This window comes from Macrobrachium nipponense, chromosome 5 (genome assembly GCF_015104395.2).
Source record: "Macrobrachium nipponense isolate FS-2020 chromosome 5, ASM1510439v2, whole genome shotgun sequence".
NCBI classification, from domain to species: domain Eukaryota; kingdom Metazoa; phylum Arthropoda; class Malacostraca; order Decapoda; family Palaemonidae; genus Macrobrachium; species Macrobrachium nipponense.
In genome coordinates this window covers 128,809,357-128,836,789 of record NC_061107.1, presented here as the reverse complement: position 1 = coordinate 128,836,789, position 27,433 = coordinate 128,809,357, and the positions used below count along the sequence as shown (strand labels likewise).

General features: G+C 36.9%; 1 protein-coding gene across 1 annotated transcript in view; it reads left to right on the top strand.

The window, feature by feature from the left end:
• Nucleotides 1–27,433, top strand: part of LOC135215207 (uncharacterized) — a 42,525-nt gene that overhangs the window by 12,781 nt on the left and 2,311 nt on the right. Inside the window, exons 2-3 of the mRNA XM_064249699.1 lie at nt 8,328–8,407; nt 25,127–25,249. Of these exons, the coding sequence (XP_064105769.1) occupies nt 8,339–8,407; nt 25,127–25,249 (192 nt within the window). The 5' untranslated portion in view covers nt 8,328–8,338. The remainder of the gene's footprint in view (nt 1–8,327; nt 8,408–25,126; nt 25,250–27,433) is intronic.

The following is a 27,433-nucleotide window of genomic DNA, read 5'->3' as shown; positions in this document are numbered from 1 at the left end:
GATTGCGAGGACAATTGAGGATTTGAGTGAGTTTGATTTTAGCTTAGAATATGTGCCGGGGAGTAAAAATGTGATTGCTGATACGATGTCTAGGATGCATGGTAAGGACAGTGGTGTTGTGAAAAGTGACTGGGATCCGAATATGGTACCTGAGGGGTTGGTTGTAAAAGAGAGGTTTGAAGGGAATGACAGAATGTGTGAATGTTTGTTTTCGGCGTTGAAAAACTTGGAAGGTAAGGGTCTGGTTGAAGAGGTACCCGGTAGTGTGAATGAGTTGCGAGTGAAGTTTGATGAGTGATGTGCAGAAGGAAGTGGCATATGCGAGGAACGAGGTGGGGAAAGAGAAATGTTGCATGAATTGTTGTCAGCAGTGGCTGAGTTGTTTGGAATAAAAGTGTTGTTGTATTTTGGATGGGACAGACCGGTTGAATATCGAGGAAGGGTGAGTACGGGTAATGAACGTGGGGTTTTGATGATTCAGTGCGGGGAACGTGGTTGTAATTGGTTGGTTACAAAAAGGGACTGTGAAGGGGATCTGAGTCAGAATTGTGGAAATGGGGAGTTAGCTGAGGCTGAATGTGTATGAGGAGGATTGTGATGTGGATAACCAGGTGGACGTGGTAGTGAATGTGTGTATGCATGGGACTCGAGGGAAAATGGTGACGTTTGTCCAAGTAAATGATAGTAAGTATTGTAGTTTGGTTGACACAGGGCACAAGTTTCCTTGGTGAGTGGGTCAGTGGTGAGTGAACTTGAGAGATGTGATTGGGAAGTGAAAAGGCAGTCTACAAGTGTGAGAATACATGGGTTAGGACAAGGAAGTGTTTAGTATGGGAAGAGGTACGGTTAAAGGTTAGGTTGGGAGATCTTGAGGTAATGCATAACTTAATAGTTATAGGAGAAAATGATATGCCATCTTGTTTTTAATAGGATAGATTTTTTGAGGATCCACGATATAGACGTAGATGTAGGAAATGGAATTCTTAGAAAGGGGGGCAGGCAAGTAGCTAGGATTCAAGATGGTAATGTGTTTGTAGCAAACTTTGTGGGTATGATTGATATTGCTAGGAGTGAGAATGATCTGTTGAGTGAGGAAGAGATTGAGGAAATGCAAAATAAGTGCCTGGAGATAAGTGTGTTGCGACAATGTGTTTTGGGAGGAGTAAGTGTGGAAGACTGGCCATGTGAGTTGGATGTATATAAGAGGGTTGCTAAACGTTTTGTGGTGTGCAAAAACATAGTGTCCTTTTGCATCAGGAAGGGGTGTATGACAAGGAAGTGTATGTGCCAGTGTTTTCTGTTGAGTCAGCTGTGAGTATGTGTTTGTTGGTGCATGATCGGTTTGGGCATATGGGAAAAAATAAGTTGTGGGAATGCATGAGAGAGAGATTGTATGCTCCTGGGTTGAGTAAGATTTGTGTGGATGTGGCTGTCACGTGTGAAGACTGTCAGAGGGGAAAGTATCAGAGTGTGCATGCAAGTCCACCTGTGTTGCGATTGCAGATGAAAGAGCCGTTTGAAATGCTTGTGATTGATTGTGTTTCTTTGCCCAGGACTGCGAGAGGACACGTGGGGATGATTGTGATGGTGATCACATGAGTAAATTTGCTTATGTGGTTCCATCCAAAGATAAGAGGAAGTGAAACTGTTGCACGAATGGTGGGTCAAGTGATGTTGCCCATGTGTGTGTAAGCCGGCAAAAATGTTGAGTGATAATGGACCTGAGTTTGTGGGATGGGAATTTGAAGAAATGTTGAAGGAATGGGGTATTGTGCATGTGTATTCTACTCCGTATATGCCCAGTGCGAATGGGTTGGCTGAAAGGACTGTTAGGACGATGACTGAGATTTTGCGAATGATGAGTAAGAGCGACAAGGATTGGGATATGTATGTAGGACGTGCAGTTTGGGTATATAACGCCACACTGCAGAAGAGTATAGGTATGTCTCCTTGTAAATATGTGTTGAATTTTGAAAGGATTGTCAGACCGTGTTGGGTCTGTCAGAAGGTGATCGGGATTTGTGGAAGAAGCGAGTGAAAGGTTGAGAGTTTTAAGATTGGGATAAGGTGTTGAAAGAGGTGGTTGAGATGGGAAGAATGAATGTGAATAAAGTAAGGGAGAAATTTGAAGGGCCATTTTGAGATTTTGGAAGTGGGACCGAGTGGATTGAGTTATGTTTTGGGGAAATTGCGAGTAGGTGGGGGACTGGATGAGGTTAGGGCACACCATAACCAGCTCCGTAAGTGGAGGGAAGTACCACACTATGTTCGGGAGAATGCGATGAGTGAGTGGTTGAGGGTGAATAAGTATGAGCCGACTGTTGGTGAACAAATTGGTCTGGGAGATCGACAGTTGGTGTTGGTTGAGTATGGAAGAAAACAGAAGAGTGTGGAGAGAGGAAGTGGAAGGGAAAAAGCGTGAACGGCATGGTAAAGGGGTTGGTGGTAGGGTGCAAAACAGTTGATAAAGCGTGTGCTACGGATGACTTTGGGGGAATGAATGATACTTGTAGTGTATGTGGGTTTGAGTTGACAGGGACAAGTAAGACTTCAGTGAGAAGGAAACTGAATAGTGAGGAGGTGGGTTGATAGGATGGATAAGTCTTTGCAGGAGTTTGACAGAAGTATGGATGAACTGAGTGGTTTGGTGGCCGAAATAGGGGAGATGTTGGAACCAGAGTTGGAAGACATCGGTGAAGTAGTGAATGGAATTTGGGAGGATGGTAGTGAGGGAGATAATGGGAGTTTGAAAGAAAGTGGTTTGGAAGAAGTGAATGGCGATGTAACTGAAAGAGTGTATGATGGTCCTCAAACAAGATCCAGGGGACCCGCATCTGAGCATCCTTGGGTGTTGCGAAAGGCAATTTAGTGTGGATGTTGTGAGTGTAAGGAGATGTTGTCAAATGTAATGGGGGAGGTAATGTGGAGGAGTAATTGAATAGTTGATATTTGACAACATCTCCAAAGGTTGTGTAGAGAGAGAGAGAGAGATGGTGGAAGAATGAATGGGAGTGGTTAAATGGCGGTCGGAAGTATGTCTGTTGTGGCGCTTTGTGGGAAGTCAATGGGAAAGTCTGTTTACGAGAGTTGTAAACAGTGAGGCGTCTGTCAAGTCAGTGTTGGTTTTGGCAGCAGTTTTCCTTTGGTGTTTCATTGTTTGGGTGTATTGATAGATATCTTCCGTATCCCAATAAAGCTTACTATGTGAGTCTTTGCCACTGGCCCTGCCAATCTAATTGTTATCCTTGGAAATTTCGACCGGTAGCGAACCCTTCACATCCTCGGTCGTGAAACTAAAACAGAAAATATATCTCCCCCTTTAAAAGCGTTGTAAGTGATCATGTTTTCACGCCCGGCCCCGATTGCTTTCTGCGTTTCGTAAGATAATTACGTTATTCTCCTTGGGGATGTACTCTTGAATATTATATATAGTGTCCCCATTAATGGTGATACGTATATTTACTTGACTCGCAGTGTTCGAAATATAGCCCGTTACTGGCATATTCTCCCGAAAAATCAAATAGGTGTGAAATTTCACAGGTTTCCCACGGTCGTATCGGCGCCGCGCAAAACTCTGCGGAGTGATCATGTTTTCCAAGGTTTAAAGAATACACCTTGATGTTTTCATGCCCGGCCCCGATTCCTTTCCGCGTTTCGTAAGATAATTGCGTTATTCTTCCGGGGAATGTACTCTTGAATATTATATGTAGTGTCCCTGTTAATAGTGATACATATATTTGCTTAACTCGCAGTGTTCGAAATATAACCCGTTCCTGGCATATTCTCCCGAAAAATTCTTCATATCAACCAAGGCGATTGTTAACTTCTTGGGAATACACACTCCAAATGCCTGATCGATTAATATAGATGATTCATTCGTTCCGATGATATACGTTTTATACTGATAAAGCCTCATTCAAAGCGAACATGGCGTTATAGTGCGGGGTAACCCTGTTAATCCATAATTTTGCCTTCTCCACGTTTAGCTGGTTCAACTCACCATTTGCATCTATACCTAAAATCCAGCTGTTATTAGCCATTTCTAACCTAATTCTCAAATCCACCGAATCTAGTAAATATACATGTCAATACTCGCTAGATCAAGGAGCAAGGGGGAGTGGGATTGTATGCCAACCGATTTAGGAGGCGTTATGACACTCGTTTCCCACATGACAGCGTCCTGGAAGGTATTAACCGTGAATGCTCTAATTTACCAAACGTCCCATTATCATCGTCATTAAACAATCCACCCCGTCCTAACATAGTCATCGCAATGGGTTTTATATTTTTTAACAGTTTAATATACGATTGATAGTGAAATATCGGACAAGATTCCACCAACATCTCATTCAAAATATGGATACGGATTTGAAAAGTGTTACTTATTCCGTTGAATAACGCTTCCCTACCTTCATCTGTACTCAAGCGTGATATACGTACTATACCCCGAAAAAAGCTTCTGATTCGGGAACCTTCTTTAACGTCCATTGCATAGTATTCCCATCCTTTTTCTTTAGAGGAATAACCTGTAAATACCTCAAAAACTGATCGAGGACTATTAAAAAGATTATATTTATAACCTTCGTTATAAGGGACGAGTTTAGACATGTCAGCCAGATCACTGCTAACGGTGACCCGAGGTTGCGGGGATATCACCTTTCTTCGAATGAATTTCTGCAGTGTACGTTTATGTAAAGCATAAGAGGGTTGACTCTTTAGGTCATTTTTGACACCATCTCTAAATAATATATATATTTCGCTAAAACTGTCGGGGTATTCAACATTTTCGTATATCTTCTTCAATACCCACAGCTGCTTCTTAGTCACCATTGTTGATAAGTAGTCTGATATTCGGTTTCACCCGTCATACTAGTCCTGAGCTGTAAGCTATCAGGTGCGATGTCAACCAGTAGATAACCGTACTACTGGATACGAGAAAATGCCTTCTTATATATCTCGAACTCTCACCCTTCTGATGTCGGATTAACTGACGGACCAAAGTTTCAATTTCAACTATGTGTCTATTCTTCATTAGAATGTGATGGGAGCAGTTAAGACTGATATTTCTACTGAATTTACCCGAATGGAATACATTCTGCGTTATGAACACGACGGAGATTGACGAATGCCGTCCAGCAGTAAACGCCTCTGTCAACGAGGGTGTAGAACAGTCCCATGTCAGTGGTCCCTCGATTTATATATTCAAAGGGGCTTAATCATTCTTTACTAATCCTGATCTTGTTCCCTATAGACGAGTACTTCTGTAATGGATGTTCATTCACCCCGCAATATAGTACTATATTATAGAATTTCTTTTCATACTCTTCAATTATTTTCCGGCAAATCATACTCTTTCCCGAGTTGCTGCTATGATAATTCGGGACGGATATGCGAATAGATCTATTGCTTCTGCGGAGAAACGAGTTGCTTGCATCCCAAAGGTTCCGATGATGACACTATTCATACGAAGAGAAAGAATGTGTAAAATAAAGGTAGCAAATATTTTATTCACTGAGAATAGACATTATAAACGAATACATTTTATATACAATGAATAGTCATATCGTAATAAATTTCTTATTTACATAGAACACACAGGTGCGGAGATAAAGGGTGTAAAAAGTAGTTAGCAAATGTATTTCAAAGAAGGTTATCGAATCAGAAATTTTTTTTCGGGGGGGTATCACGTTTGAATACGGATGGAGGTAGGGAATTCTATAACGAGCAAGTGAGGGAATACCTAAACGACAGAAATATAAAATTATATAGTGTACTTCCGAGAGAAATTAAAGCGGCAATAGCTGAAAGAGTTATCAGGACACTTAAAAGTAAAATATATAGTTACTTAACTCACAACAATACAAATAAATACGTTAATGTGCTGCATGACAGCGCTACCGGCTATAATAAGGGTGGCCATACCCCCTTTTACACCTCATCTATGTATATCAGCTTATAAGACAAGTGGAGTCTATTTGGGGTCAGGGGGGGCCACGCCCCCTAATATGAGCTCATGTACGTACATGAGCTTGTAAGACAAATGGAGTCAATTTGGGGTCAGGGGTGGCCACGCCCCCCAGAATAGTGGAGTCTATATGAGGTCAGGGTGGCCACGCCCCTTTTGGGGGGTCAGGGGGGTTGCCCCGCCCCTTTTTAGGCGTCACGTACGTACATGAGCTTATCAGGAGGGGGGAGGGGGGTAGCCACGCCCCTTAGGGGGTGGGGGGCGGGGCTAGAAAAGTGGAGTCTATATGGGGTTTTTTTCCTCTACTAAGACCTAATTAAGGAATAAAGTTAAATAACATAGAAGCTTCGCTAGTAAGATCAGTTCCTGGAAAGCTTAAGGCCTACGAGACACATAATACACATGATAAGTTGCGCTGGCTCTGAAAGAGAGAGAGAGAGCTAGACTGCAGCTATTTACAGAATTCCCTTTCGTGTTGATTACGGTAGACGGACGTGCCCTATCTACAGCAGAAACTGGAACAGAGGACGATGACTTGTGGGGCATGATCGGACATCCATCTGGAGAAAGAGTCTGCCAGACTCTGGTACATAAGAAATATTTAAAGAACTGCTCAGTTATTCCGTCGAATGTGTATGGCCCCTTTGGGTCATGTTTCATGTTATGAACCGAGGTTTTACGATGGCAAAGCAGTGCATGAGATGGTAATTATTTTCCAAGTACAAATCTATATTTCATTTTTTGTACGTTTCCAAGGATGTTATTGCAGTGCAAAGAATAACTACATAAGCATACGATGACTTTTTTTTTAGAATAAATTTGTGGCTGCTACGTCTAGACGTGCTGTAACTAAAATTCAATGGTACTTTTCCATAAATGAGAAAATACAACTCGTTTTAAGTCAGTACCTATAACGACATTGAGTCTACTGGATTTTATGTTGAACATCCTCTGATTACAGTCTGTTCCTACTTCAGTAAACGAGAAATGAAATCCATTTAATTCTTCGCGACCAATTAACGCGGTTCAATATAACGTATCATAAGTTTTGCAATCAGCGTTGTCGTGCAAATACGCCTAATTGGTGTTTCCATTCGAAGACTGGATCTGTTGAGGAAAAGAGCTAATTCAGTTTGTGATCCAATGAATTAGTCCATTAGTGGCTCAGCTTATTCTATTATCAGGCTACTCATCTGCAAAGCCCGACCGGCCTTCAGCTTGAAATAATTATTATTATAATTTACTTTTATGTTTCATATTTGTGCATTCATATTTTGAATAACTTTAGTTTTTCTGGATAAAAAAACAGTCTGCAATGATATTCGAGATAATCATGAGCTAAATTTAAAAACATAAAACGTGTTTGCAAAGTTATTTTCCATTCCTTTGTTTTTATAGAAGTAGATGAAGAGACAAGATGAGACTCCTTTGCTCCTTGTTTTATCTATCTGGCTATCCATCCGTCTATCTGTCTATCTGTCTATCAATCTATCTTTCTTCAGTTATTGGTAACTTTATCTCAGTCTAACATTGTTCCTGTCGTTTGTTCTTCCATTACCTTCAATCCAGTCTCCCCATATTTCTCTTCCTGTCATTACCTGAAACCTTACCTCCCATTTACTCCAGTTCCTCCTATTATCCCATATTCAGTCTCACTCAGCTTCTGTTACTTCCGTTACTTGTAACTTAACCGCCACCTTTCTCCTCTGTTCGTTTTTCGGCAATTCTCAACAACGATTCTCAGTGACTTATCTGTTTTCTCTAATATTCGTAACTCCACGTCTCTCTCTCTCTCTCTCTCTCTCTCTCTCTCTCTCTCTCTCTCTCTCTCTCTCTCCTACACACACACACACACACACACACCATACAAATGTTTGGAAAATATTTAAGATAATTATTTATACTGAAAGGACATTTGATGATTTTTTTAGTAACTTTATATTTAAGACTTGATCTAAGAAACTTTGAAATGGAAACAGAAGTCACAATATCAGAATTCTTCGGAAAATATTTTGAAGCATTTGGTACTTATTTTTTACATGCTTTGAAAATCAAAACGTCAATAATGAAATTTTTTTTATTCTGAATCACTGAAATTCACCCAAAAATGCTCTTTAACAACTGACATGGACAAAGTTACCGTTCAAAATTATAGCAAAACTTACAAAAGTCAGAATAATTCAGGTAGATGGGTAATCAGGCCAATAAAGACGGAGAACGAGAGAACAGCTTTATTAGCACAGATAATAACTAAAACGTTAGACAAGTATTTTCAGTTGAAATGTTGAATACCAAAATGCATTTTGTGTTCCTTCAGGAAATCCTTAAAATCAATTAAATGCACATTTTCTTGCCTTACCAGATTCACCGAAGATGATGGGAAGATGCGTCGCTCCTGTGATGATTTTACTCTTCTGCTTCTTGTCAGTTCACAAGGCTCAGGTGAGAAACTCAGTGGGTATAAACAGTGGTTTGCAATTATATATATATATATATATATATATATATATATATATATATATATATATATATATATATATATATGTGTGTGTGTGTGTGTGTGTGTGTGTGTGTTTATATATATATATATATATATATATATATATATATATATATATATATATATATATGTGTGTATATATATATATATATATATATATATATATATATATATATATATATATATATATATATATATATATATATATATATATATATAGAGAGAGAGAGAGAGAGAGCGAGTTGCTGTATTTCATTTTTATGTTAACGTACGCAGTAGGTAAAGTTTCTTACTGTCCGGAACTAAGGTTAGTTTTAGTGAGGACTGATTAGTGTCTTCAAGCAAGATGTTACAATGTATTGCCAACGATCTCACCTTTTGGAATATAACAAAATGTACCAAGGACAAAACTCACTTAATCCACTTCTAATTTATTCCAAGATTTCAAGTGATAGACAAAAGATCAATGTCTCGGACGTACAAAATAGGCAACAACACCCAGGCCATATACATGTAATATTTAGTAAACAAATAAGACCTTCCGCCCCCAAACACCCGCCCCCCCCCCTTTTTTTTTTACAATCAACACGTAAATAAGCTCTTACCACAAACATAACAACAGTTACATATCCTGTTCTTTAGTCAGTGTAGGTTAAAGACTGTATTTAATATAAAGACTGTATTTAATATAACTTCTGGTTGTTTAGCTAGTGCCAGGAGATTTAGTATATACTGGTTTAATTCAGTGAAAACATTAGCTTGTACGGTTAATTATAACATTGCTATAGTTTGGCCAAATGAATTTACCTCATTCTTAAACTCAATAATCGAGTTCAAAGAAATCCTTAAACATTACATTATGTTATACAATACGAGAACAATTATTATCCACTACCAAAATAAGCTTACCATTTTAAATGAAAGTTGATTGTATAAAAGTATGAATCATTCTCACAAAATCGAAGATTGCATAAAAAAAAAATCTAAACCTAAATCAGACTTGGGCGCCGATGTTAAAGGGTACAAGTCCAAATGCAAAGGTTTTCAGGAATGTCTTCGTAGAACTTTGCCGTGGAAATAAGCCATGACCAAGCTTTTTTTGTGGCAGCGTTAAAGCTGAATCACCGGTGTTTCTTCAAGTTACTGCACTTCGATGAGCATTGCTTTTACATATTAAACAAGGATCGATACAGAGGGCCCTTACCTTCTCGACCTGGAAGCCAAAGTTTGAGGATAATGGGTCATGCCAAAACGCGGAAGACCTCAAGTGGTTTTACGACACTGGCAAGGAAAAAAATACGTATTTCGGGTCAGTTTCTCTCTCTCTCTCTCTCTCTCTCTCTCTCTCTCTCTCTCTCTCACACACACACACACACACACACATCAAAGAACTTTAAAATCTTCATATGTTTTATACATATTACTATCGAAAAGGGATGGCATATATATATATATATATGTGTGTGTGTGTGTGTGTGTGTGTGTGTGTGTGTGTGTGAACGTCAGTAACGTAAACAGAAAGAAAAAATCGGAGTGATTGAGCGAACAGTACTTGTTTCTCAGAATCCCTCCCTACCTGCTTACAACAATTCAACCTTCCCCGCCCGCCACCCCCCGCCCCCCCTTCCCTTTCAGCGTTTTTGATAAAGGAATTACTCTAAAGAATAAGTTGAATTTTACAGTAATTATTAAACTGAAATATATGAATATATCAAGGTAACATAATTTTACAAGCCTGAAGCAAAGAATAACTGAAAGCCATACCTCAAAAGCCACGGCTTTCAGTTTAGTAGTTACTGTAAACTTCAAGTTATTCTTTAGAGTAATTCCTTCATCAAAAATGCTAAAACGGAATGGGGGGTTGGGGCAGGGAAGGTTGAATTGTTGTATTGAGATAATATAATACTAAAGACTCAGTACTACAGGGTTATTAACAGGAAGATGAACAGCAGCCTAAGATGAGAGGAATACCGCTGCAGCTTCCAAAGGCTAATTGGAATGCTATCCAATATTCTGGCTATCAAGAGACTCCATCGAGATCTCTTGAAAACCCCTTCACACTCGCTACCTAATACCAAATGACAAAATTATGGCTGGTATAAACTAACGCAAACACTTTTGGGATAATCTTAAATTGATTATCCTTGTAAACTTGTGGTAAAAGAGGATATCTATTGATAAAGGTAAATTCAGGGATTTGAAACTCCTTTGGCGAAAGTCCATTGGCTGGACGGGTGCCGAGCAACGTCACCTGAAGTTATGATAGATATGTCTGGAGGATCTGTTGCTTTCTTGCTTTGCCACACTACCAGAGGTTTAGAGTTGAAGACAAGGCGACCAGTTGGACAGCTCCACTTCATCTTCCATTGTGTCAATACTGCTCCAGGCCTCCATATTGAAGGGAAACAACGAGTCAAACTCCATACACACACGCCTTGTTTGAATCATAAATAAAATATGATGTTGAATATTCAGGACAAATATTGCCGCGATAACAAACCAAAGAAAAGAGGAAAATGAGTAGCCCTACTCCAAGACATTCAGAGATACTCTCTTGTTATTCAATAGGTGGATAAGTTGCTTCAAAAAAATCGTTGAGAAACTGAATCTTCAGAGTTTAAGGAAAGATAGAAGTCGAGAAGTTATTACTCTAGAACACGACTGCTTATGTATGTATATATATATATATATATATATATATATATATATATATATATATATATATATATATATATATATATACTATATATACATGTGTATATATACATACGTATATATACTATATATATATATATGTGTGTGTGTGTGTGTGATATATATACATATAACATAAGTACAGTGACACACTCTGGTATATAAAAGAGGATACCGTAATAATATGAATAATCTAATATGTATATATATATATATATATATATATATATATATATATATATATATATATATATATATGGTGTGTGTGTGTGTGGATTCCGCTGTCTTTTTCCAAAACTATACCATATCTGTTTGATTAAGAGAGGCTATCCCCTCAGGACATTCCAGAGGGAATCTTTGGTCCTTTGTGTTACCCAGGACTCTGGTGTTTCCACGAGAAGCCCAAAGAACCTGCTTTATAAAAACGGCCTCTTTCCTGGCTTGATTGTGTAGAGAATTTATAGAGAATATGGAATTTAGGCCAAGGTATGAAAGGTGTAACAGGAGGAAAACCTCGCAGTTGCACTATGAATCAGTTGTCAGGAGAGGGTGGAAAGTCAGCAGGAAGAAAGAAAATATGAATACAGTAAAATGAACGAAAGCGGTTGCAGCTAGGGGACGCTTCAAAGACCCTTGAGTAATGCCTACAGTGCACCACATGAGGTGCACTGACGGCACTATCCTCCTATGGGGGACCCTGGTTGCCCAAGGGGAAGTGTTGACGCCCTTCCTGTAGAAGACTCGAAGAGACAAAATGCTCTTTTTTGGCCACTGTTCCCTCCGCCTATTTCAAATTGCTTATCTAGAGGATAAACTTCTATTTGTTATTCGTGTCATTTGGTAATACCTTTTCTTATACTTCCTTGCACGTGTAAATTTATCTAAATGATCATATTATTGTAAACATATTGTTTCTATTATTATTACTAGGCATTATGTTGATGACGGGTTGATTTCGGTTGTAGGTAGTACGCAACTTGAATCCAACAGGAATATGTTCAGCAGACTCAAAACACTAACCATTATACCTTCATTGCCAAGAGGATAGTTCTCTGTCACCTTAATTCTGAATCGAAAATGATGAACCTTAAATGACGGGATGTTATTAATTTAAAAAAAAAAAATGAAATTGCCCATTAGCGTCTCGCCTCTCGGGAGCCATCGGCTTACATCATAGTCAACCGATTACTTATCCCTCTATATAACAGCAAGATTCCATTCAAACCGTACGCCCTTTCCGATAGAAATTGATTAAAATAAACAATAATATACTCCTATTTTATGTGTGTGAGAGAGAAAGAGAGAGAGAGAGAGAGAAAATCAGCAGTTTCGCAACTGGCAACCAAATTTGCCATTAGCACAATTTCGGGCTTAAAACTAGACTAACAAAGCGAAGGAGAGATAAAATAGGGGGAAGGTAAGTAAGAAGAAAACATAAGTCATTACGCTGAGAGAGAGAGAGAGAGAGAGAGAGAGAGAGAGAGAGAGAGAGAGAGAGAGAGAGTGCAGCCGCCCTCAAAAATACAACTGACCCAATATTTCCCTGGACTCTCCGGGCTCTTGGATTCGAACGATTTCAGTATCCCTGGAAATAGATCAAGTTTCGCTCCACATAATCAATTTTGAAATTGGGACTAATTTCGGCTTTGCAATAAACAAATCATTCAAAGAAATTTAAACAAATGTAAAAAACAATTATTGAAAGTTAATATCAAATGACATGCATACGAAAGCGCTGTAAAATACCTCATTTAAAACGACTGGAAGGTACATTTGCCAGATAGAGCTGCCCTTCCACAGAAAGTCATCATCCACTCTGCTTTTATCTGAATTCGGCAAATTTTAAACGCTTTATTATGTTCCATGTTGAATGGTTTGAAGCAATGGGTAGAACGGTATTTCAAACTGAATACTGGTAGAGACAACCAAACAAAATTCATTTAATTGAAGGCCATAAAGTTTGAATATAGACAGCATTAATAAACCAGTATATCGAACTACTTATTTATGCAGTGAAATATGTGCGATGTGTATAGAGAATAATTCTGTGGCTATATAAATACACTCTCTGTTAGTAAGATACCAGTCCTATAACGTTAGCAATTTCACAGCTAATCGTATCCATGGTTACTGACTCGAATGAACCCAATTGCCTATTGAGTTATAAAGTATAAAGAATTTACGTACGACAGCATATCCAGAACTGACCATTCCGTGTGTCTAGATCATAGAATACTTGAAAAGAGGGCTACCGACTCCGCTGCTCGGGTCCTCAAGGACGGGTCCCAAACGCTCTTACATTCACTTTTGTTTTTTTTACATTAGTTTTTTTTATATGATATTTGATTTCCAAAAAAAAAAGGACAGTCTTTCATCACTGTTTTCTAATAAACATAATTTAAATATTATTTTGTTAGCAAAGCTTAGGGTAAAAGAAAAAAAATCTTTATTTTTTTAACTAATTTCAATACATGAAATCAGTACAGATATTAAATAAAGATGCAATATCTTTTTATGTATGAAGGAGAAAATTATGATACCAATGTAGGAAAAAATATCAATAACAAGAAAAAGAAAACAAATAATCGTGGATATGGCAGAGCTTAATAAATTTACGTAATATTTTAGTTCCAAGATATAAAGAGAAAAACACTATGAAAAAGTAACGAAAACATCTAAATTAAAATTTCAGCTACTAACAAAAGCAATCGGCATTGTCGATTGTATCAACTGTATTGTTTGCAGGGTCGCGGGTCCGTACTGATAGTAGACCTGTTAACGATACTACCAGCGATATATATATATATATGTATATATATATATATATATATATATATATATATATATATAGATATATATATATATATATATATATATATATATATGTGTGTGTGTGTGTGTGTGTGTGTGTGTGTGTGTGTGTCCCTAAAGACTGTAGAATATAGTGAAAGATTCCGTTTAAGAATATTTGTTTAAACAAAGGCACGAACAACTGAAACATCAAACGTTTATGAGAAAGTGTACAAGAGATAGTGCTATAAAATTGCATCAACTCTAATACTGACATTGTATATATCATTGTTATACACAAGCACATACATATATATATATATATGCATTATATACAGTGAATAATTATGTATACCTATATATATATCTAAGTATCTATATATATGTATTATATAACAGTATATAATTTTATATACCTATATTTATATCCCTCTAGTATATATACACTATATGTATAATACATACATGTATATATATATATATATATATATATATATATTATATATATATATATATATATAATATGTATGAATAACTTGATCACGAAGTATATAAAACGTGATGCTATGTATAAATAAAGGTTTTTTTGCCACGAGGCTATCTCGCTTTTTCATTTTTTCCTTCGTGGTAAAAAAAACCTTTATATATATATATATATATATATATATATATATATATATATATATATATATATATATATATATGCATCGAGCTACCAATGTCCATTAATGTTTAACTCGCTCTACCTCGGAATTAATATATTTTCATATATGTTAACCGAAGTGGAATTTTCAGCGGTGACTGTGTGGTCTAAGGCTTCCTTGTGCGTCATGAATTTGTTGGTTCGATGGTTCGTGCCCATGAGCCGACGAATTTCTTATCGACTAAAAAATTCCCCTTCGGTTAACATATATAAAAATATGTTAATTCCGAGGTAGAGCGAATTAGATATTAAAGGACATTTGTAGCATTGAATGTATATATAATGAATCATGGTAATATGATATGACTCATATATATATATATATATATATAATATATATATATATATATATATCTATATATATATATATATATGTATATATATATAATATATATATATGTATAAAGATATATGTGGATATATATATATATATATATATATAATATATATATATATATATATAGAATATATATATATATAATTCAGGATTTTAAGCCAGAACCAATAAAATAATACCCTTTTATAAAGGAATGTATTCTCGAGTTGCCCCTCAGAACAGAAAGCCTCGTTCTCTCTAAACCATCTCCTCTATTCCAATTGGCTGCCTGGAATTAATCTCCACAGGTATCCTGAAGGAGGGGTGGAGCATCTTGATGCCAGAGGTTTTAACAGGAGGAGGCAACGCAGCTTCCACTCAGAAGTCCCAGACGTGTCCCAGAGCTGAGACGCCTCTCACCTGCAAAAGCGTGAACGACCATTTCCCCCCTTCTTTACTCCCCTGCTTCCTCTGGGGATCCTTTACCATCCATAGTGCACAGATTGATCAGCAAATGAGAGGACAACAAGACCACGGATTTCCAGGTACCGTAGAGAGTAATTCCGGACACAGTCAGTACTCTGTATTTCGTTTAATTCTTTCCAAGGCCACTTCCCCCCTTCTTGGCTCAGTTTCTGACTCCCCAATTTTGATTCAATGCTGTAATCAATTCGCCTTGTGATGCTAGTAGTGATATTTAAACATCCCCTAGTTGATCAAGCAACGTAGTATTCCTCTCTGTGCAATCTCCCAGTCATCTATTAACTCTGTGAGTGAGCTCTGATATGAAATTCTAAGAGAAAGTAATGTGTAACGTTTCCCACATGTCCATTGCCTTAGTACCGATACTAGAATGCACTCTCTTTGCAGACAAATATCGTGCCTGGTTGCGGGAGGGAATTTGGGAACCCTTGGGTACGACGCTCTTATTTAGATAAGCTGCTTTGCTCAAATCATATTTCTGTGTCTGAGTCATTTCCTAGCCTCGTGTTCCGGTGGACCTGCAGTCAACCACCTTCATTTATTTTGGGACCTGCTCGATTCCCCTACACCCTTAAGATGTGAATTGCTGCTCACGTAATTTAATTGTGAATATAGATAATTTATACTAAGTTCCAGAGTTTTATGTAAATTCCTCCTTTCAGTAATATCGGCCTTCTACCGTAGACTTTGTTTAAAATAATCTCGTCCCGCCATACAAGATCCTTTTAGGAGTGCCAGAATGTCACATTCCCACATTTTCACTGAGGGAACGAGACAGTCATACAAAATGGTGGACTTTCTTAGAATCATTAGAAAATCCATTTTCATTTTCCAGTCATAGCTGATATCATGAGCAGAGAAAAGAATCTGAATTCCTTTTAATATTTTTTTTGAGTAAGTGCAAGACAAGGGCTCCCAAATCTTTAAAAAGCCCATCCCTACATTTTCACTGAGGGAATGAGACATTCATTACGATGTATATATATATATATATATATATTATATAATATATATATTATATATATATAATATATATATATATATATAATACGTACATATTGCCTTTATAATCTGACAAAAAGATAAATTCATAGCTGCATGTGTCTGTGCGGATTTTCAATAGCCAGGCTAATTTGTTTGATTCATACCCTTGCTCTCTCTCCGACCGGACATGTTATTCGGATCCCCAGAAGGAAAGCAGAGCTTCATTTGTTTGCTATTCAGAGCGAAGGTCTGCGATGGGAAGTGTATTTCTAAAACATTTGCGCGAGGAGCCCGAGAAGTCTGTGTTTACCTTGTCTAGGAAGAATTAATTCCTGGCTATTTGCGTTAAGTAGATTGATTTTGCGTTGGGTGTGTGTACGAGTTGTTAATTTATCCACGACTACAGAGTCGAACGAAAATTTGTTTGTAGAAACGACTTATACATAAACATATAGCTTATGTATAAGTCGTATATATATATATATATATATATATATATATATATATATATATATATACATATATATAAATATGTGTATATTTATATATATATATATATATATATATATATATATATATATATATATATAAATATACACATATATGTGTATATTTATATATATATGCTATATATATATATATATATATATATATATATATATATTATATATATATATATATATATACATATGTATATAATCTAATATATATTATATATTACGGATTATATATATTATATAATACAGCATTATATATTTATAATGATATATATATAAATATATATATATAATATATTATATCTAAGATATATATAAATAATATACATATATATGTATATATTATATACCTATATAAATATTGATTTTAAATATATAATATTATATATATAGATATTATAATATATATATAATTATAAAATCTTTTATTTATGTTTTTTAATTTATTTATAAATTATATTGCATATATTATATATAATATATATATATATATAATATATATTATATATAATATATATATATACTGTGTATTATATAATTTATATATATATAATAATATTATATTATATATACTATATATATATATATAATATATATACATATATATATATATATATATAATAATTATTATATATATAAATATACATATATGTGTATATATAATATACACCTATATGCTTATGTATAAGTCGTTTCTACAAACAAATTTTCGTTCGACTCTGTAGTCGTGGATAAATTAAACAACTCGTACACACACCCAACGCAAAATCAATCTACTTAACGCAAATAGCCAGGAATTAATTCTTCCTAGACATGGTAAACACAGACTTCTCGATCTCCTCGCACAAATGTTTTAGAAATACACTTCCCATCGCAGACCTTCGCTCTGAATAACAAACAAATGAAGCTCTGCTTTCCTTCTGGGGATCCGAATAACATGTCCGGTCGGAGAGAGAGCAAGGGTATGAATTCAACAAATTAGCCTGGCTATTGAAAATCCACACAGACACATGCAGCAATGAATTTATCTTTTTGTCAGATTATAAAGGCAATATGTATTATTTATATATATATATATATATATATATATATTATATATATATATATATATATGATATATATATATATATATATATACATATATATATATATATATTGTAATAAATGTCTCATTCCCTCAATGAAGCCCTTGTCTTGCACTTACTAAAAAAAGAATATTAAAAGGAATTCAGATTCTTTTCTCTGCTCATGATATCAGCTATGACTGGAAAATGAAAATGGATTTTCTAATGATTCTAAGATAAGGCCACCATTTTGTAATGAATGTCTCGTTCCCTCAGTGAAAATGTGGTAATGTGACATTCTGACACTCCTAAAAGGATCTTGTGTGACGGGACGAGATTATTTTAGACAAAGTCTGCGGTAGAAGGCCGATATTACTGAAAGGAGGAATTTACATAAAACTCTGGAACTTAGTATAAATTATCTATATTTACAATTAAATTACGTGAGCAGCAATTCACACCTTAAGGGTGTAGGGGAATCGAGCAGGTCCCAAAATAAATGAAGGTGGTTGACTGCAGGTCCACCGGAACACGAGGCTAGGAAATGACTCAGACACAGAGATATGATTTGAGCAAAGCAGCTTATCTAAATAAGAGCGTCGTACCCAAGGGTTCCCAAATTTCCTCCCGCAACCAGGCACGATATTTGTCTGCAAAGAGAGTGCATTCTAGCATCGGTACTAAGGCGATGGACATGTGGGAAACGTTACACATTACTTTCTCTTAGAATTTCATGTCAAAGCTCACTCACAGAGTTAATAGATGACTGGGAGCTTGCACAGAAAGGAATACTACGCTGCTTGATCAACTAGGGGATGTTTAAATATCACTACTAGCATCACAAGGCGAATTGATTACAGCATTGAATCAAAATTGGGGAGTCAGAAACTGAGCCAAGAAGGGGGGAAGTGGCCTTGGAAAGAATTAAACGAAATACTGAGTACTGACTGCATCCGAAATTACTCTCTATGGTACCTGGAAATCCGTGGTCTTGTTGTCTTCTCATTTGCTGATCAATCTGTGCACTATGGATGGTAAAGGAAAACGTGTGGGATCCCCAGAGGAAGCAGGGGAGTAAAAAAGGGGGGAAATGGCGTTCACGCTTTTGCAGGTGAGAGGCGTCTCAGCTCTGGGACACGTCTGGGACTTTTGAGTGGGAGCTGCAGTTGCCTCCTCCTGTTAAAATCTCTGGCATCAAGATGCTCCACCCCCCCTTCAGGACACCTGTGGAGATTAATTCCAGGCAGCCAATAGGAATAGAGAAGATGGTTTAGAGAGAACGAGGCCTCCAGTTCAGAGGGGCAACTCAAGAATAAATTCCTTTATAAAAGGGTATTATTTTATTTGGTTCTGGCTTAAAATCCTGAACAATATATACATATATATATATATATATATATATATATATATATATATATATATATATATATATATATGAGTCATATCACATTACCGTGATTCATATACATACATCAGGCTACAAATGTCCTTTAATATCTAATTCGCTCTACCTCGGAATTAATATATTTTCATATATTTTAACCGAAGGAGAATCTTTCAGTCGATAAGAAATTCGTCGGCTCATGGGCCGACGAATTTCTTATCGACTAGAATATTCCACTTTGGTTAACATATTATGAAAATATATTAATTCCGAGGTAGAGCGAATTAGATATTAAAGGACATTGTAGAACGATGGATATATATATATATATATATATATATATATATATATATATATATATATATACATACATACATATACATGTAGTATATACATATAGTATATAGATACTTAGATATATAAATATATAAATATACGTATATAAAATTATATACTGTATATAATACATATATATAGATACTTAGATATAGAAATATAGGTATACATAATTATTTACTGTATATAATACATATATATATATATGTATGTGTTTGTGTTTGTGTATAACAATGATATATACAAAGTTAGTATTGGAGTTTATGCAATTCAATAGCACTATCTCTTGTACACTTTCTCATAAACGTTTGACGTTTCAATTGCTCGTGTCTTTGTTTAAACAAATATTCTTAAACGGAATCTTTCAATAATATATTCTACAGTCTTTAGGGAACACAGGAGATGATGAAAGACCTACAACACTGGATATTCTTTTCTTTTCCTTTTCTTTTCTTTTCTTACCACCGAGGGTTCATCCATGATTCACCAGGGAAAGATAAATGTACCAGTATTTGTTTCTCGATGGGGAAATGGCTCGGGGATAAATAAAATGCCGGTAATAAACTTACAGAGTGAATATCAGTTCGACTGGTGATGATACTTGGGTAATCTTCACCAATGTATCAGGTCAGAGGTTATCTTTCGGCTTTCTTTACTAACAGAAAGAAAAACTTACTTTTTTGCAGCTTTCTTCAGCATCGTGTAAAATAATATAAACTTGTTGAGTGTCCTTGTAAATGCACAGCGATGAAAGTACAGAGCTAAAGTTAGAGCAGTAATGTTTTGCTCAAGAACGAAATCCTCTGGCCCATAAGTCCTTTCAGAAATGACTGCTGCAGGTAATGAGAGCGGAAGGCTGAAATCAATAACTTGGGAAAGAAATGACAGATTTATCCGACTGCGATTTATTGGAAGAGAAAGATATTCTTTTGGGAGAAAAGAGCGATCACCAGCAATGAGATGCAGTAATATCCTCGGAAAAGAACTTCACGTTTTTTCAACAGTCGAGCAAGCAGTTCATTTATTTCTTTGACCTCCATGCTATCGTTATGAAACGAAACCAGGACATTGAACGGCATTCATTATGGGAGGTCAGTTCATGAGTGGTACAATACAAACAATGACTAATGCAGTAGTTATTTCTTTGAACACCGTATTTTCATTAAGATATTAATGCCAGGCCATTTAATGGCATTCATAATGGGAGGTCAGTCCATGAGTGGTACAATACAAGAAAAACTCTAAGAATAATGTCTGGCTAAAACTTTGACCTTCTGTTGCTTTTTAAAAGATGAACGACAAAAAACACTCATGGGACTGAATATGCAAGACAGGATGTCGGCTCTTGAGATATTTATGCTGTGATTCTTTGATTACCAGACCCAGGAAAACTGAACCAGGCTAAAGATAAAGAGGCCCTGTCTTATGAAAAGAAAGACTGGTATCGGAAAAAGGGGGAACAAAACTGTAAAAGCCAAGAAAAAGGAGGATCGTCATCAATGAGAGAAAGGCGAGGCACAGGAAAGGAAAAGACGGCCCAGGTTCAGGAAAATTTCTACGAGACAGCGGACATTGAAAATCTAAATCAGGAGAAAATGGTCAGTACCGAGTGAAATTACTAGACCTGACAAAGGGACCAGAACCATTAAGATAAGAACCATAATCAGGAAAAAATAGACAAAACCAAATCAGACGACTAGAGCTAGGACAAGGGATGAAAAACTAAGGAAATAAGGACATGAGCACTGAAAAAAAAGGGAAGTTTTATCAAACAAAAATCGGCATTTGAGAAATATGGACGAGGATCAGGGAAAGTGAGTCCTGCAACAGAAAAGAGAACTAGGTAAAAGGAAGGAGATTATTCTGCTAAAAAAATCTAAGACCAAATCGAGTGTACAGAGGACCTGATGAAAGAAAAATGACAAGTTCAAGAAAAAGTAAGACAAGAATCAACAAAGGAACTTCCAAAACGAAAGAACAGACAACAACACCCCCCCCAAAAAAAAAAAAAAAAAAAAACAAGGATCAAGCCTCGTGTAAATAAAGGTCAGAATTAGGAGAATTGGGACCAATAACTGAAAGTTTGTCTGTAACCAACCAAAAGAGGGAAACGAGAACATGACAATCATACCGGAAGCAGGAAAAGATAGACTAAGCAAACAGGCAGAATGACAAGACTAAGAAAATGACAAAGGAAATGGCAGGTCCGAGGGGACTGAAAAACTGGGAAAAGGACGATTGAAAACACGAACAGATTAATTTCAGGTGCACATTTTATACATTTAAACGATCCGAAGAAAATGACATTCCATCAAGTTAGCGCAAGATACAAGAACTACAGGCATTGTCATCAAATAAGGAATCATGCAGGCTGGTCTTAACCCCGGGGCTCTATTCAAGCACTATGCAGTGAAAAGCCCACAACCAAGGGAAACCAACGTTGCATATCGGAAATCTGTGGGATATTCAATACTCTGTCCGTTACAAAGACAGCGGCCATTGGAATTTAATGTGCCCTTTCAGCAGCTAGCCTATGTTGTCATTTCCGCGGTACAGACGAGGACAAGGAAGGCGAAAGATTATTCTATCCACCGCTCCCAGTGCTTAGGACTCTCATATCGAAACATACGCAATAACGCCCTTTTCCTTTCTTTACTCTTGAGGAGAGAGAGAGAGAGAGAGAGAGAGAGAGAGAGAGAGAGAGAGAGAGAGAGAGAGGAGGAGGAGGAGCAGCAACAGTGACTGAGAGTGGCCCTAACTTCAGCAAAAGTGCAATGCAAGGAAGTCAAAGTCCGAGCACCAAGAACCCAATTAATTTTCAGCCAAGTTTACATCGAAATGTAGGTTCCGCTGCTGAACTAATAAGTTTCTTGTGCAATGACAAGGGATCCCCGTTACAGAATATAATATAGGATCTCACGACTGAATTTCATACCTTCCCCTCTCCACTTGCTGTAACTATGAGGAATAGTTTCTATAAACTTGAAAATTACCTTAACGAGATGATGAAGGGAGGAGTTGCTATAAACTTGAGAGTATATATATATGTGTGTGTGTGTGTGTTATATAATATTCTTACATGCCTACCTATTTTTCATTGTATTTCGTACAAAACATTATCCAGATAATGTGGAAAAGCTCTTGGCTACAGGAAGGAGGTATCGCCTCTCTCTCTCTCTCTCTCTCTTAAGACAAACTTAAAGTCTGATACACACATGTAGTAAAACAATGACACCGTCGTCTTACACACAAAGTATTACGCAGTGCATATATAGGCTACTCGTATATATATATATATATATATATATATATAAAAAATATATATATATATATATATATATATATATATACATACATATGTATATATATACATATGTATATATATATATATATGTGTGTGTGTGTGTGTGTGTGTGTGTGTGTGTGTAAAGGAATACATGCCCTATTTCCTTACAACCTCTCGTATGTTCGATATTGCAAATCTTTTACATTCCCAGAGCATCTTTTTCCTGCCCTCTTTCATAAGTCCCAAATATTACGAGTCCAGAAAGCCCGAATCGACTCCTGAGCTTTATTGGGGGAAAGTATGGCGATAAATTTTCCTACAAGAAAAATTGCAGCCCCTGGATATTTCATCCAGCAAAAGGATGTAAAGACATATTTCTTTCGTTATTGACTGATTATAAAGGAGGGAAAAGAAATGAAGTGTGTAGAAGAAGAAGATGAAGAATTACTGCGCCATGGAATTGTTTCTTTGCAAACACAAAAGAAATAAAATAAAAAAAAAAACATTGAATCGTGAACAATAACTTCATTTGTCCTCTCCGGAGATTTGACGAGTGTGATCAATAATTGATAAAAAATGGATTGAATTACATTCTAAAGAAATGTTGGCACAAAATAACGAAAATATAATCTCTCTCTCTCTCTCTCTCTCCCATCCCTGCGTGTAGGGGAACTCCTCTTTCACAGTGACTGGTAATAATTAAAGCCTTTGTGAAACTGTAACCATCCAAGCTTCCAACAGATTTTATTGCCTATTGTATACTCGTGCAGCCCCCTTTCAGTTATTCAATTCATCAGTCGTAGACAACTATGTGAATTCAATTTTCCGATTCCATGAGTGAAAGTCAAGATAAAATGACACGCTAACAGAATAAAAATCGTCGTGCACAAATTCAGGCTAAAAAAATAGATAAAAAAAAAAACCTTTTGGCAGAAACAAATGTTGAAGTGTTTCTGTAATTGCTGTTACCTTCCTGCTTTGTATTTGGATGTGAAAATAAATATCTTTGGTGTATCTTGAGTAGATAACAAAAAGGTGAAAGGCCGTCCCAAAATATTATATTATCAATTTCCTCTGAAACGCTGGATAGTAATAATCTTTCATTATTGTTATTGTTGCTGCTGTTTTGATCATCAACTGAAACTCTAAATCATTAGCAAAAGTAATCAAAGGCTGATGTGTTGATGCTATTAGTTAGAACTGAAAAACAAAACAAAGTGAATTTCCGTCCTTTAAAACGGATTTCAAAACTCGGAAGACATTAATTTCGTATGAAATAGGAATAAAGCTTGAGTGTAATTTGGACGCAAGACTTTTAAAGCTCTTCTTTCTTCTTACTACTGGAAGTTTAGCACTCTCTCTCTCTCTCTCTTTCTCATACACACACACACACACACACACACACATATATATATATATATATATATATATATATATATATATATATATATATATATATATATATATATTATCAATTTGGCAACTGTTCACTGTGGATAAATAAGAAAATAATTTGCCCTCACTTCCTAGTTCTATAACACCCTCCAAGCCACCACGTACCTCAACATCCATTCTGAATTGTGGATCTGGGACTGATTTTTATCATCCGTCACGAAGATATTGAATTTTCTAACGTCCTCGGTATTTCTAAAGTCTTAAACTTCTTTCTTGTAAGAGACCAGTCTTCCACTTCCTTCGTAAACAGACCTCAATCTTTACCCGAATGTCTTCTGTTTATCCTTCAACTCTTGCTGGAGGAGGTGTTCGGTTATTTGTCTTGTCACGAAGACCGTGAGATAGACACTGTGATAGGTTAAGCACTTTCATAATCTCCCTTTCTTTCGCACTTATGTCAAAACCACTGCCCATTGTTTTGTAAATTATAGTAATTGCGAATACGGATATTTTTTGTATCTGACTACATATTTATTTTGGGAGCGAAAGTTGTTCAACACAGGACTAATCACGATCAAATAAGTTAAAGAGGCCTTTTGCTATCTTTTAAATGCACGGTCATCTGCATTTTCACTATTGAAAGAAAAGAGAAAGAGAGAGAGAGAGGGAGAGAGGCCACCTTCCCTAGAGAATGGGTCCATTTCATGCAAATATTTTTCCTTGTTGCAGAGTGAGCTGCTGAGTTTCCTAGAAGACGGATTCCTCCTGGCACAGGCGGATTCATTGCCCCCAGTGAAGACGGGCAGTGACGGAAAGCAGTACAGACCTCTGATCCAAGGATATCCCCTGGGTGTAAGCTAGTTTTGTCAGTCACACAACTAGGACTTTTGATTTATCAGAATTGACATCATGTCTATAATATATAATAAAATAAATTGCGACCGATAAAGTCTACAGATAAGCTTTCGGTCAGGATTAGTCACTTTGTTTTCCTGTTTGGTTATTGTCTTATAGAACAAAATGAAAGTCTAATACACTAATACACATTTGTTCACTTGCTGCCTATCAGCAAAAGTACTAAAAAGTTGATTTCAAATTTAATTGGCCAGTTAGTTAGCATATTATTGAGTAATTAAACTTTCTATGAATCGACCATGGGAAACACTACAGGTTGTCACATTACTTTGGGGGCCCATTGCAACAGATCGGGACTCCTGTTGGTTTTGCATGTTAAGTTTTTGTAACTATTATGAATTTACTCTTAGTACTGCCAGGAAGTGGAAAAATGACGCCATTTTTTCTGTGGACCTTCAGTAATCTTGACACAGCATCAAAGATGGAAGGTCATTTTTGACCCAACGTACTGTATTAATCACACTTTGTCTCAGAGACTGGAGTGTCAGAATGTTACACTGTGTTTTCTAAAGTGTTGCTGAAAAATATTCAGTCAGAACTAATAGTGTCTTCAATCACCTTGGACATGGTCTTATAAGAACGAGCCAAACAGCTTGAGATGACAAGGGATGTTTCCAAGGACAAGTGGGTGCTGAGACTTGGTGAGGTGCATACTGTGATGGCTGCATTGTGGGCAGCTGGGAATGTCATTGAAGACAGCGGACTTGACGAGCCTTGGAGATCCTTATCTGAAGAGACCATGTGTAGAGGCAGCAAAGAAGCTTAACCAAAGTTGTGTTCAACACCTGCAACAAGAGATGTTGAAGGTTGTACTTGAGGACCTTCCAAATAAGATTAGTGTTGATCTGCAGCCAGAGGATATCACCAATGACATTGCTCCCTTGACACCAAGAAGGTCAACTGTAACTGGTGGACTGGCAATTGTCCAGGCAATGGGTAAGCCACCTTAGGTCAAGACATGTGCTCAATGGGCTGACCACTTCATAGCTACCCTAGCCAGCAAGTGCAGGGAATATGATGAGCTCCATCTAGTCTTTGGCCATTATGTTCCTCCCACTTCATTGAAAAAGGCCACAAGGGAGCGACACATGGGTGGTAAGCCAGCGACTGCTTATCACATCACAAACAATACAACAATTGGAAAGGTGTCCACAAAGCAGTTCTTATCCAATACCACAACCAAGGTACTGACAGTTTATCTTGCAAAGAAAGCTCTCCACCACTTTGAGGGTAAACCCTAGATTTTCATAATTACTTCATGACAAGAGGTCCACTCAAACTCAGTGGGTGTTTAACATCTCTGCAGCTCCAAAGAAGAAGCTGACACAAGACTTATCCAGCGAAATCTGGATGCTGTTTGAAGAGGAGCAACAATACTCTACATTCAGTCACCTAAGACTGACGTTTTTATCCTTGAAATCCACCATTACCATCAGCTCTGCAGGAGCATATACTTTGTCACTGGTGTGGGGAACAAGAACCAAGTAATCTCACTGGGACCAGTAGTGAATGCACTTGGTGATGCAAAGGCTGAAACCTTACCAGGATTTCATGCCTTTTCTGGAGCTAACGTAACAGGTCGATTTGCAGGTCCTTGCCTGCAAATCGATGTGTTGGCAAGCACATAGCAGTGACTCCATGGAGGTGGTATCTGCATTTTCTGCCTCAGGGATGTCTGAGAAGCTGAAAATTAACACTGAACGAGCCATTGAGACTTTTTTGCCAGGTCTGTGAGCCTGGCGGAACTGTGGTGAATGTTGGTGATCTCAGATTGAAGCTTGTCACCAAGAAACAACTAAAAGCTCCAAAGCTACCTCCAACACGAGGAGCCTTACATGAAGCCATTGCCTGGGCACATTACCAGGCCATAGTGTGGCGTCAGGATGACATTCCTCACCCTCAGTTAACATCAGCAACAACCTACGGGTGGAAAGGAGATGGGGGTAGGTTAGTACCAATACCAACAAGGGATCCTACAGCTCTAGCCACAGTTACTCACCTCATGAAATGTTGGTGCAAGAAGAGCAGTTGCACATCACAGTTCCTATCGGTCGCAGGGCCTCAACTGCTGTGAGATGTGTTTGTGTGGAGCCGATGAGGAGGTGTGCAGTAATGTCAGCC